Genomic DNA, 12,272 nt, shown 5'->3' on the forward strand with positions numbered 1-12,272 from the left:
AATCGCATCTCTGCATGTCTGGCAGACATATCAGTGTGGATGACGGATCACCACCTCAAGGTGAACCTCGGCAAGACGGAGCTGCTCTTCCTCCCGGGGAAGGACTGCCCGTTCCATGATCTCGCCATCACGGTTGACAACTCCATTGTGTCCTCCTCCCAGAGTGCTAAGAACCTTGGCGTGATCCTGGACAACACCCTGTCGTTCTCAACTAACATCAAGGCGGTGGCCCGTTCCTGTAGGTTCATGCTCTACAACATCCGCAGAGTACGACCCTGCCTCACACAGGAAGCGGCGCAGGTCCTAATCCAGGCACTTGTCATCTCCCGTCTGGATTACTGCAACTCGCTGTTGGCTGGGCTCCCTGCCTGTGCCATTAAACCCCTACAACTCATCCAGAACGCCGCAGCCCGTCTGGTGTTCAACTTTCCCAAGTTCTCTCACGTCACCCCGCTCCTCCGCTCTCTCCACTGGCTTCCAGTTGAAGCTCGCATCCGCTACAAGACCATGGTGCTTGCCTACGGAGCTGTGAGGGGAACGGCACCTCCGTAGCTTCAGGCTCTGATCAGGCCCTACACCCAAACAAGGGCACTGCGTTCATCCACCTCTGGCCTGCTCGCCTCCCTACCTCTGAGGAAGTACAGTTCCCGCTCAGCCCAGTCAAAACTGTTCGCTGCTCTGGCACCCCAATGGTGGAACAAACTCCCTCACGACGCCAGGTCAGCGGAGTCAATCACCACCTTCCGGAGACACCTGAAACCCCACCTCTTTAAGGAATACCTAGGATAGGATAAAGTAATCCTTCTAACCCCCCCCTTAAAGGAGTTAGATGCACTATTGTAAAGGGGTTGTTCCACTGGATACCATAAGGTGAATGCACCAATTTGTAAGTCGCTCTGGATAAGAGCGTCTGCTAAATGACTTAAATGTAATGTAAAATGTAATGCTTATACTGTGTGCAAGGCCCACCAGTAAAAACGTGCAATACAGTTAAAAAGAACATTTTTTAATAAGAAATATGAAATTAATGCTATATTATTTAAATTCATTATACTGGATATTTCAATGTATATACAAAATATTTTAACGTTTCATTTCGGTGACAAAATACTTGAAATATAATATAAAAAGTCAGAGGGACTGAAATATAACCCAGCCCAAGAAAAACCCACTTGTATTAAACACTGAACTGTGTCAACCACAGGAGGTTGGTGGCACCTTAATTGGGGAGGACAGGCTCCTGATAATGTCTGTAGAGGAATAAGATGGAATGATGTCAAATACATCAAACACATGGTTTCCATGGTTTCTTTGACTTTGATGCCATTCCATTCGCTCCCTTCCAGACATTATTATGAGCCGTCCTTCCCTCAGCAGCCTCCACTGGTGTCAACTTATTTAGAGTTGAGTTTTATTCCAGTAAACATGGCAGCTTCAAGATGAATTGTGTAAACAACAAGGAATTCACTCATTTAAAATAAATCTATACATAATGTCTTTGCATTAGGCCTTTAGGTCTACATTTCCTCAGCGGAATGTTAATCAAAGCACTTCTGCTCCACTGATGGCCACATGTAACAGGGCAGCCATGTTGGATCATGCAGAATGTTAATCAAAGCACTTCTGCTCCACTGACGGCCACATGTAACAGGGCAGCCATGTTGGATCATGCAGAATGTTAATCGAAGCACTTCTGCTCCACTGATGGCCACATGTAACAGGGCAGCCATGTTGGATCATGCAGAATGTCAATCGAAGTACTTCTGCTCCACTGATGGCCACATGTAACAGGGCAGCCATGTTGGATCATGCAGAATGTTAATCAAAACACTCCTGCTCCACTGATGGCCACATGTAACAGGGCAGCCATGTTGGATCATGCAGAATGTTAATCAAAGCACTTCTGCTCCACTGATGGCCACATGTAACAGGGCAGCCATGTTGGATCATGCAGAATGTTAATCAAAGCACTTCTGCTCCACTGATGGCCACATGTAACAGGGCAGCCATGTTGGATCATGCAGAATGTTAATCAAAGCACTTCTGCTCCACTGATGGCCACATGTAACAGGGCAGCCATGTTGGATCATGCAGAATGTTAATCAAAGCACTTCTGCTCCACTGATGGCCACATGTAACTGGGCAGCCATTTTGGATCATGCAGAATGTTAATCAAAGCACTTCTGCTCCACTGATGGCCACATGTAACAGGGCAGCCATGTTGGATCATGCAGAATGTTAATCAAAACACTTCTGCTCTACTGATGGCCACATGTAACAGGGCAGCCATGTTGGTGTAACAGTTTAACTTTAGGACGTCCCCTCGCCCCGACCCGGGCGCAAACCAGGGACCCTCTGCACACATCAACAACAGTCACCCATGAAGCATCGTTACCCATCGCTCCACAAAGGCCGCGGCCCTTGCAGAGCAAGGGGAACCACTACTTCAATTCAAGTCCTCAAAGCGAGTGATGTACCCGATTGAAACGCTATTAGCGCGCACCACCACTAACTAGCTAGCCATTTCACATCCGTTACATTGGATCATGCAGAATGTTAATCAAAGCACTTCTGCTCCACTGATGGCCACATGTAACAGGGCAGCCATGTTGGATCATGCAGAATGTTAATCAAAGCACTCCTGCTCCACTGATGGCCACATGTAACAGGGCAGCCATGTTGGATCATGCAGAATGTTAATCAAAGCACTTCTGCTCCACTGATGGCCACATGTAACAGGGCAGCCATGTTGGATCATGCAGAATGTTAATCAAAGCACTTCTGCTCCACTGATGGCCACATGTAACAGGGCAGCCATGTTGGATCATGCAGAATGTTAATCAAAGCACTCCTGCTCCACTGAAGGCCACATGTCACAAGGCAGCCATGTTGGATCATGTGAGGAGGCACAAGCGGCATTTGTTTGCAGTGGATCCAGGAAGAATCATACACACTATTTAAGATACACAAAGATGCCATTTACATTGTATTTTAATATTTAATGTGCAAGACGTAATGGCTAAATTAATACAAATGCATTCATTTATTTAAAAGGACAATTTTACAGTAATTCACTACATCATATAGACTAAACATTTATTTTAACCAGGGTCCCATTTTGATGTAACAATCACAACAAATAAATGTAATTGATCCCTGGTTCAACAGACCCTGGCCTATATAGAAAGCTTTCCAGAACGTGACAACAGTATTTCAGAGTACATCCCAGTATTACATGACAGTCCCCACATCCCAATATAGACCATAATAAGAAGCAGGAGTTAAACTGGTCAGACAAGTTGTAGGAGACATTTTGGCCAAACCTCAACGGTTGTTGTGTGGTTTATAGCTGTTCTGTCATTGTATATTACACATCATTTATACACTAGAGGGCACTATATGGGTCACATGCATATAGGCTAGGCTACAGTAAATACATATATATCTCACAGGAGGCTGGTGGCACCTTAATTGGGGATCACGGGACCATGGTAATGGCTGGAGTGAAATGAGTAGAATGGTATCAAAAACCATTAGATCAATTCCCTCCATTCCAGACATTATGAGCTGTGCTCCACTCAGCAGCTTCCTGTGATATATAAACACTTGCAATCCTACTGGTGCTCGAGTGGCTATTAAGAACTTTTGACCTGGTCAGCCAAGACACATTGTATAATTGGAGTTACCGCTAAGTACGTTTACGGATTAATGCATATTCTTGTATTGGTCGAAAGAGACATTTCATCGTTAAAGTCAGAGACCACTTTTTCAAATGTTCTATATTTCCCCCCCATCCTTCTTTCTATAATGCAGGCTACATGTGAAAGGATGGCTGCCATCGGACTAAGTCTCAAATGTTGTCAGGGGCTGGTATTTAACGCCTGATGTTTTGGCCTTGTAGAGCATCACTCCACACAGCATGGCAACGGCTGCTACGATACACCCAACCAGCAACCCCATGTTCATGGTGGTCACTGGAAAGACAAGAAAACACCTTTAACACAACAACTCTTGGTGAAACGAAAAGCACCTGTTTATGCAGAGATGCTATTTCCTGTTGAAAGAATCCACTGTAGAGATCCTTCCTAAATGTGTAGTCATTTAACAGACGCTCTCTTATCCAGAGCAACTTACAGTAGTGAGTGCATACATCCTCATGTATTTTCTTAATGGTCCCCCGTGGGATTTGAACCCACAACCCCAGCATTACAAGTGTCACACGTTACCAACTGAGCTACCGAGGACCATGTAGCTTTGCCACTTCTGCAATATACTGTATCGTCAAAAACACAAAGTACAACATTTGATTTGTAGCTTATCTAAAGCTACAGCCGTTTCCCTCAGGGTTAGCTTACCTGAGCTCTCTGAACTCTTTCTCAGGCGCAAAGGACCCTGGGAAATGTGGTGTTTGGCCGTTTGCATGGCGGCATCTCTCTTGCGGTGGTGGTGACCAGCAGGCTGGGGGGAGGTGGAGTTGACGCAGCCCTGGGCACACCGGGTGTTGGGGTTCCCAGCCTCACACAGGATCACTGAACAGCTGATGTACACCTATAGCCAGAGAATTCAAAGGTCACTGAACAGCTGATGTACACCTATAGCCAGAGGGTTCAAAGGTCACTGAACAGCTGATGTACACCTATAGCCAGAGGGTTCAAAGGTCACTGAACTGAGAAGATATCACCCTTGATACGACCCTTGAATGATCCAGCAATCTGTCCTCATTTACCTGGTCATGCATTCCGATGAATTTGAAAGCTTCCATTCCGAACTGGAAATGCCTCTGGTGACGGGGGGAGAAGATTTGAACCGTCTCGTCCACAATGCACCTGGTAAAAAAACAGACAGGTAAAACCTAGAGTATAGTAAATATGTAAAGTACAGACAGTAAGTGCAGTAAAACAATCTTTTAGTCTAGAATTTTCCCCAGCGTTTATACAAATGTCTCGAACCTGTCGTTTCTATTGTCATCTCACATTACTGACAAGTGTCCACCATGAGGTTGATGAATGCCTCAGTGTTTATATTTTAACATATATATGTGTGTGTCCTTTCTCTAATCACCATTACTATTAGTATTATTTGAATGTTATTGTTGATGTCTTTATCTCACTCTGCTTTACCAACAGTAGCCTTGCCACTCGTGCTAATAAAGCTGATCTGAATCATCAGTCTCACCCGTTTTCTATGATGGGGTAGGTGGGGTGGTAGTTGGGGTTGTCGTACGGCGCCGCTCTGCAGGACTCCACAAAGAGCTCCGTGTTGTTCACAGTGGACACGGCCTCTATGTCCATGTAGATCATCTGCTTCACCACCACGTCTAACGGGTAGTCACGGGGATCCACCATGTCGGTGAACTGGCTGGTCTGGTAGAACTCAAACTGGTAGGTGAACGTGCCGAAGCCTTTCTCCACCACCGTGATGTTGTCCCTGTGTGCACTGAAGCCCAGGGACACGTTGCCACGTTTGGCGTACTGGCAGTAGAACTGGATCTCCACCTGGTGCTGCCTGGTGATGATGTCGTTGGGGTTGTCGAAGGTGCTGATTTGGTTCTTGAAGATGAGGTTGTCGTCGTCCTCCTGGATTGAGAGAGATGGAGAGGAAAATCATCTAGACAGTTACATTTGTGGGCACTGAACTTTACACACATCACCAAGATCAATCGTTTCAGTTCTGATATTGCTGTGAACCTCTTGGGGTTATGAGTGAGCATGTTGGTTTCTCTTTTGATGCAAAACTGTTCTGAGGGCAGATCTTCCCACAGGCGGCATAAAGCCACCCCCTCACCAAAACACTCCATCTTGACCGTTTCTCTGAGGAAACAAATTCAAGATCTGTCAGCCGAGCTGGTGCCTTGGGGTGAATATCCCCTCAAACCAGGTTCAATATAGAGAACGCAGACACACACCCAGGAGTCACACAAAGAGGAATACTGTACATGTGTCATCCCACTGTAATACTTGACATCTCGGAGGCCTCACCTCTATCTGAGTGCCACAGGCATTGAGGGGGATGACTCCAATGATGTGGGTGCTGTTAGAGAGGCGTTGCAGGTCGCAGGCAGAGTTACTGGGATCGTTGAGGCGGAGGTGGTCCTCGTGAATTTCAGTAACAGAGGACTTCTCCACTTCTACAGTCATCTTGGTCTCGTTACACACCACCTTGGCTTTGACTGTCACGGGAGAAATGTTGTTATTGTTGTATTTCTTCATATCTTTTGCAGACATGTCTTAATCAAAACAATCCGAGTGAATCATGATTTGAGTTGGTTGGGGTCATTTCGAGTTTCATTTTTATCTTTCCTTCATGTTTGGTGATTTCAGATGTGTTGTCTAGGTATAGTATTATCATACAGTATTCACAGCTTCACCTGTTATCAAAGTGCACAATAATACAATCACACACCACACCATATTGTCCAATCACACACCACAGCATATTGTCCAATCACACGCCACAGCATATTGTCCAATCACACACCACAACATATTGTCCAATCACACACCACAGCATATTGAAGGTGGAAGAATGTACAAACCCTTTCTGCGTCCGACCTCCACCACAACACATCTCATCTCAGACTGATACACACTAGATCTGAAAGTATTAGAGAAGATCAGGGTGAACAACGGCACAATATTATCATTACATGTAGTATTAGTCTCTCTCTCTCTCATGTGCGTTGAGAAATCAAATATCATAAAAAGAGGAAACTCCAGAGGGAAGTAGTAGAACATACAGGAAGTAGTAGAACGTACAGGAAGTAGCAGAACGTACAGGAAGTAGTAGAACGTACAGGAAGTAGTAGAACGTACAGGAAGTAGTAGAACGTACAGGAAGTAGCAGAACGTACAGGAAGTAGCAGAACGTACAGGAAGTAGTAGAACGTACAGGAAGTAGTAGAACGTACAGGAAGTAGCAGAACATACAGGAAGTAGCAGAGCAGTTCTGGTGATGATTCTAGCATTATAAAACATAAGACCTACCCAGAAAGCCCCTCAGTGATGAAGCAAATGGGGAAATACTCCCCCAGATTGTCCCGGATGGGTGTCCACCGGATGACAAACTCTCCCTGGGTGGTCATGTGATTGGTGATGTTCAGCGGTCCACTGACGATGACATCATTAACCCTAGAAAGGAGGCAAAACGTACAAGGTAAATGCAAACCTGAATCCTAACCTTAACCCCTACCCTAACTTAAACCACAACCCTTACCTTAACCATTTTAAATCGCAACTTGTGTGGGGTGACTCAGAGTAGGACGTCACAAGCATTCCCACTTAGCAGAGAGACAACCGCACCAATCCAAATCAATCACAGAAAATAAATGTACTCTTAATTGGAAAACTTTTGGTTTTCTTAGACGGTGGATTTATACACCAGGCTGCTTTAAGCCAAATCAGTGATTGTGGAAGAAAATATTTGTAAACCCTGAAATAGTTACAAAGTACCACAGGTGATAAAGGTTTTAGCCAGGACTGCACTGTTACAGACAGGACTGCACCGTTACAGACAGGACTGCACCGTTACAGACAGGACTGCACCGTTACAGACAGGATGACCTGTTACAGACAGGATGACCTGTTACAGACAGGATGACCTGTTACAGACAGGATGACCTGTTACAACCAGGATGACCTGTTACAACCAGGAGGACACTAGAAATATAATCCTGGGTATAATACTGTATCAAAGACTATCATGGATGTTGTCTCTTACGTTGAGTGTGTAGCCTCGGCCTTGACCCTGAACTCCAGCTCTTTGTTGACCTCGGCGTGGAGATGTTCTCCATTGTGTGGTGTCGGCTGCACGAACCTGGGCAGGTACATACCCTCATCACAGGACGGAACAACAGAGTCCACTGAAGTGGAAAGGAACACAAACGTACACAAGTAAAGGCCAATACTTCACAAATAAATGCCATGTTTGATGTTGTTTAAAGAATAAATATGTCCAACCCTCCATCCAGGGGGCAGCAGGTGGCCTAGTGGTTAGAGTGTTGGGCTAGTAACCAAAAGGTTGCTGGGTTTAATCCCCGAGCTGACAAGGTAAACATTTGTCGTTCTGCATCTGAACAAGATAGTTAACCCACTGTTCCCCGGTAGGCCGTCTTTTTAAATAAGAATTTGTTCTTAACTGATTTGCCTAGTTAGATAAAGGTTCAATAAATAAAAAAATCCAATGCATTGTTAACCATCAGAGGAGGAGTCTCTCACCCAGAAGAGAGAAATGCAGAGGGAGTTTGCTGAGGGGAGCAGTGGAGGGATGCAGGCTTCCTGTGGTGGTAGTGGGCCAGGTGGTGGTGGTTGTAGTGGGCCAGGGGGTGGTGGTAGTGGGCCAGGGGGTGGTGGTAGTGGGCCAGGGGGTGGTGGTAGTGGGCCAGGGGGTGGTGGTAGTGGGCCAGGGGGTGATGGTAGTGGGCCAGGGGGTGATGGTAGTGGGCCAGGGGGTGGTGGTAGTGGGCCAGGTGGTGGTGGGGGCGGCGGTGGTGGTGGTGGGTTCGTCGGTGGTGGTGGTGGGGGCGGTGGTGGTGGGGGCGGCGGTGGTGGGGTCGGGGGTGGTGGTGGGGGCGGCGGTGGTGGTGAGCCAGGGGGTGGTGGGGTCGGGGGTGGTGGTGGTGGCGGCGGTGGTGGTGAGCCAGGGGGTGGTGGGGTCGGGGGTGGTGGTGGCGGTGGTGGTGAGCCACCAAGGAGAAGGAGTTGTGGTGGTTTGACTCCACCACCAAGGAGAAGGAGTTGTGGTGGTCTGACTCCACCACCAGGGATAGGAGACGGTTGTTTGGTAGCTGGAGCGTCGGCGTCTCCCTGCATGAAGCGGTGCCCTGGAGGAACTAGAGCCATCGGTGTAGGACAGGGTGATGTGTTGGTTAGGAAAGTCCTCTACAACTAGCTCAAACCCGTAGACGCCACTCGTTGAAGTGTAGCCGTATTGTAAGGAGCAAGAGCCCTAACAGTGAAGAGGTTAGAACACAAATGGAATAGCTGGTTAAGACCAAAGACAATGTGCAATATCATGTAATCACATATAGATTGAATACAAATGAGTTGTGGTTTATGTTGTAATGTTTTGGTCTCAACGTGACAGCACATCATGGTGTGTATCAACAATCACATGAGATTCAAGGTGTTGAAAATAACTGCCCACACCAACCTGATCCAGCTGGAAACCTGAAGGCTGGTCACACCTATCGCACTCAGGTCTGACCAATCCGTATCTGCATCTGACACGATCACCGTCAGGGTCAAAGGCCATGAGGTTGTAGGACCTTGGACAGTTCTGGGGAACACTACAATGACAGGAGTCAGAAATAGGACATATGAAATGATTTTAACAAACCTAACACAACGGTCAGTTTAAGAGCTGGCAGTAGAGCTACAGGTTCGGAGGCACATCAGAAATATTTTTACTATTTTCACCACCACAATTTTTGCCGCAGTTGCTGGCAGTGGTGCAAAAGGGGCTGGGCCTTGATTTGTATTCATGTATTTTATTTAACCTTTATTTAATTAGGCAAGTCCATGAATAAACCAGTTGTGGGTGTGTCGAGGCTTGACCCCTCACTGGCCAATCAGAAGGTGTTCCATGGCTAAACATGTGGTTGCTTCAACTTGTGTATTTACGGTATTTGATATATTTATTGTGATGTCATCAACTCCAGTTAGAATGTTAGTCCCTTACAGCCTAGTTAGTTAAATAGGCTGATCCATGTTTACAGAAAACAGTATGTTGAACATGTTTACAGTCCACATTGTTCTAATTGTATTGCTTCAGTATGGAAATGAATATAGGCTATAGCATGTGCATTGATATAGGAGCAAGGCCTACTGTAAATTGCAGTCTGGACATGGACATGTCAAACTCTTGATGATCGGCTATGAAAAGCCAACTGAAAATTATTCATGATTATTATTTGACCATGCTTGTCACTTATGAATTTTTTTTGAACAGCTTGGCATAGTTCTATTATAATCTCCACCCGGCACAGCCAGAAGAGGACTGGCCACCCCTCATAGCCTGGTTCCTCTCTAGGTTTCTTCCTAGGTTTTGGCCTTTCTAGGGAGTTTTTCCTAGCCACCGTGCTTCTACACCTGCATTACTAGCTGTTTGGGGTTTTAGGCTGGGTGTCTGCACAGCACTTCGAGATATTAGCTGATGTACGAAGGGCTATATAAAATAAAATTGATTGAAATTGATTGAAACGTAGTCAATTAGCAAGATCAAATTCACTAGGCTATTAATAAGGCCTGAAAAGACAGTGTATATGTCACGACTTCCGCCTAAGTCGGTCCCTCTCCTTGTTCGGGCGGCGTTCGGCGGTCGACATCACAGGCTTTCTAGCCATCTCCGATCCACTTTTCATTTTATTTACGAGTGACCGGTTATTTCACGCACCTTTTAGTATTTGTTTTATACTGATGCTGTTGGTGGAATAAATGACCTTGTACACTCATCTCTGCTCTCCTGCACCTGATTCCATGCACCAGTTACCCAGTTAGCCTGACAGTATAATTCTAATCAAATTCTAATAAAAACAAAACAACTTGTTTAAATAGGCTAAATGTCTAAATACAGTTACAGCCTCCATAATAAATAGCCCAGAGGGTTTGTTGTTGTTGCGCAACATGATAATATCTGGCTAATGATCGGGGCCTGGAGAAAATAAGAACGGACCGGTGTGGGGCCTGCCCCTGGACACGCCTCAAATATGTCACCCCGCCCACTTTAACACAAATGAGCTGAAGTTAAACAGGTCAATTGCTGACGTCAGGGCTAGAAATGTTATTGTGCTATTTTTTACAGAACGAAATTACGAACGAACTTGAGTTTGACACTTGCGTCTCCTTACCACCAGCCCAAAAAATTAGGAATATGTCTAATTAGGATTTCAATAACCTTTGTTGATAATATAAAAAACTGATCGGTTCTAAGAGGTAATGTATAGGGATTCAGAAAGTTGTTACCGTATGAAAGGAAGAATGGCTGTGACTGGAGATCTGTTGGGTTCACCAGTATCAGATCTTGATCCCAGATCCACTTGTGTTTCCAGGCTCCAAGGTCCAAGACCGTTTACTGTGGGGATCCAACAGCAGTTGTTCTGTCTGTTAGAACAACAAAACATCTTTAGATAAGTGGTCACTTGGGCTGGAATGTTATCAAACCCACCATAGCAATGTCCTTTACCGAGTGTCTTTGTCACGGTCTTTGAAAAACAACTCAGAGTGGAGTCTACCTTGTAGAAGTAGGTTTTAACAGTATAGCTAAAACCATTATACCAGATGTGAGATTAACATGAGTCATCGTGCACAGTGTTCAATAAATTAGATGTATTTCATAACAAACTTACAACAATTGAAAAGGTTTATCACTGGGGATATCTCTGGTCTCGACAGTTTCAGTTTCACACCACTGGTTGTTGTAACCACTGAGTCAATGTGCAGCGGTACGGGGTAGTCCAGGTAATAACGAGGCTATATACATGGAGAACCGGTATTGAGTCAATGTGCAGCGGTACGAGGTAGTCCAGGTAATAATGAGGCTATATACATGGAGAACCGGTACTGAGTCAATGTGCAGCGGTACGGGGTAGTCCAGGTAATAACGAGGCTATATACATGGAGAACCGGTACTGAGTCAATGTGCAGCGGTACGGGGTAGTCCAGGTAATAATGAGGCTATATACATGGAGAACCGGTACTGAGTCAATGTGCAGCGGTACGAGGTAGTCCAGGTAATAATGAGGCTATACACATGGAGAACCGGTACTGAGTCAATGTGCAGCGGTACGAGGTAGTCCAGGTAATAACGAGGCTATATACATGGAGAACCGGTACTGAGTCAATGTGCAGCAGTACGGTGTAGTCCAGGTAATAAGGAGGCTATATACATGGAGAACCGGTACTGAGTCAATGTGCAGCGGTACGGGGTAGTCGAGGTAATTGAGGTAATATGTACATGTAGGTATTAGGGATAAAGTGACTATGCATTGATAATTAACAGATAGTAGCAGCATATGTGAAGAGTGTGTGTGTGTGTGTGTGTGTGTGTGTGTGTGTGTGTGTGTGTGTGTGTGTGTGTGTGTGTGTGTGTGTGTGTGTGTGTGTGTGTGTGTGTGTGTGTGTGTGTGTGTGTGTGTGTGTGTGTGTGTGTGTGTGTGTGGTTAGAGTCCAGTGAGTGTGTGGTTAGAGTCCAGTGAGTGTGTGGTTAGAGTCCAGTGAGTGTGTGGTTAGAGTCCAGTGAGTGTGTGGTTAGAGTCCAGTGAGTGTGTGGTTAGAGTC

General features: G+C 45.7%; 1 protein-coding gene across 1 annotated transcript; it reads right to left on the bottom strand.

Moving 5' to 3' along the window:
- Window positions 1–3,843: 3,843 nt before the first annotated feature.
- LOC129848676 (CUB and zona pellucida-like domain-containing protein 1) lies at window positions 3,844–8,334 on the bottom strand (the record flags this gene model as incomplete). The annotated part of the gene is made up of 9 exons (XM_055915768.1): window positions 3,844–3,974; window positions 4,356–4,548; window positions 4,727–4,826; window positions 5,176–5,576; window positions 5,979–6,169; window positions 6,536–6,594; window positions 6,984–7,127; window positions 7,717–7,858; window positions 8,214–8,334. Coding segments are annotated over 9 exons (1,482 nt in total), but the record flags the coding sequence as incomplete, so codon positions are not given.
- Window positions 8,335–12,272: the final 3,938 nt, after the last annotated feature.

Source organism: Salvelinus fontinalis, unplaced genomic scaffold (assembly GCF_029448725.1).
Source record: "Salvelinus fontinalis isolate EN_2023a unplaced genomic scaffold, ASM2944872v1 scaffold_1096, whole genome shotgun sequence".
Lineage (NCBI taxonomy): Eukaryota > Metazoa > Chordata > Actinopteri > Salmoniformes > Salmonidae > Salvelinus > Salvelinus fontinalis.